Here is a 1521-nt window from a genome sequence, read left to right as displayed (position 1 = left end):
AACATTCAGTGTTTTATGGGATTATTTGTATTGTAAGTATTGTATTTGAGATGTGCTAATCTGTATGTCATAATGCAATATTTGATTAATTTTGATTTCTGAAAATCTAGTATGCTTCATTATGCAAATATTCTAAATCACACGTAATTGTTTGATGTATTTTTTTCATTCAGTTTTGCTTTGGGTTTTTTTTCTTTTCGCTTTTATGCAGGTTGACAATCAGACAGATGTCACAGAGTTTGTTCTCTTTGGATTTCATGGAAGTCCAAACCAAAAAAATGCTCTCTTCTGTCTGCTTCTTGTAGTGTTCTGGGTGACGGTATGTGGGAATCTCCTGATCATCACCCTGGTGTCCACCAGCAAGAACCTCCACACCCCAATGTACTTCTTCATCTCACAACTGTCCATCAGTGACATCTTGTTACCAACTGGTATTGTCCCCAATATGCTCCATATTCTACTTAATAAAGGGGGGACAATTACTTTCATTAACTGTATGACTCAATTTTATTTTTTCTCTACTGCGGAAATATTTGAATGTCTTCTCCTCACGGTGATGTCCTACGACAGATATTTGGCCATCTGTAAGCCCCTTCATTACACCTCTGTTATGACATATGCTAGTTGTGTGACATTAGTCCTCAGCTCTTGGTTTCTTAGTTTTTTCACTGCATTCACTGACACATTAGCAGCATCAAAGCTAAAGTTCTGTGGACCGAATATCATTGACCATCTGTTCTGTGATCTTGTTCCCTTACAGGACATTTCCTGCTCTGATACATTTCCTTTAAAAATACAATTATATTTACTTAGTATTCCATTTGTAATTATTCCCAGTTTAATAATAATTATTTCTTATGTGAAGATTATCCGAGCAATCTTACAGATCCCATCTAATATCAGTAGACAGAAAGCCTTCTCCACCTGTAGCTCCCACCTCACCGTGGTCTCCATATTCTACTGGACAATATTTGGCGTTTATGTTGTTCCAAAAAGATTTCAAACATCAGATGTTAATAAAATCACATCATTTCTTTATACTGTTATTACGCCACTAATCAATCCTATCATCTATAGTTTTCGAAACAAAGACATTAAGAACGCGTTACAGAAACCTATTCAGAAATATCTCTGATCGCTTGTAATTGTCTGTAAATTAGTGAGTGCTGTGAAAGGATCAAAAGGCCAAAGTCTCTTAATTTTTATACTTTTGTTATCTCCAACCTTTCTAACATTTTAACCTCAGGTCCAGCTTTTCTTCTTTACCAGATGTTTGTATTTTAAAACACACCATTCAGTGAGGGTAGATGGTAGAGATGCTATGAAGCCTTTGGGAAGAGGAAGGAACTCAATTGAAGTCTATTACAGCTGGTTGGAAGACAAACCCTTTTAGGTTAAAGAATTTACAGGCTGCTACTTTACATTTGCTTTTGAGCTGGAGGAAGCAGGAGATCTCAATAGCTTGAATATATGTACAGTATATGTATATGTCTTTAAAGACAGAATAAAATTAAAGGATAT

At 35.6% G+C, this 1521-nt stretch overlaps 1 protein-coding gene across 1 annotated transcript; it reads left to right on the top strand.

Annotated features, from left to right (window-relative positions):
• The first annotated feature begins 205 nt into the window (after positions 1 to 205).
• On the top strand, positions 206 to 1135 carry LOC141050091 (olfactory receptor 1M1-like). The gene has a single exon (XM_073546921.1). The coding sequence runs from the start codon at positions 206 to 208 to the stop codon at positions 1133 to 1135; it is 930 nt and encodes a 309-aa protein (XP_073403022.1).
• Positions 1136 to 1521: the final 386 nt, after the last annotated feature.

This window comes from Dendrobates tinctorius, unplaced genomic scaffold (genome assembly GCF_039654945.1).
Source record: "Dendrobates tinctorius isolate UK_male_01 unplaced genomic scaffold, ASM3965494v1 ptg000151l, whole genome shotgun sequence".
Lineage (NCBI taxonomy): Eukaryota > Metazoa > Chordata > Amphibia > Anura > Dendrobatidae > Dendrobates > Dendrobates tinctorius.
Note: the sequence above shows the minus strand (reverse complement) of the source record. Positions and strands in the feature narration are given on the sequence as shown.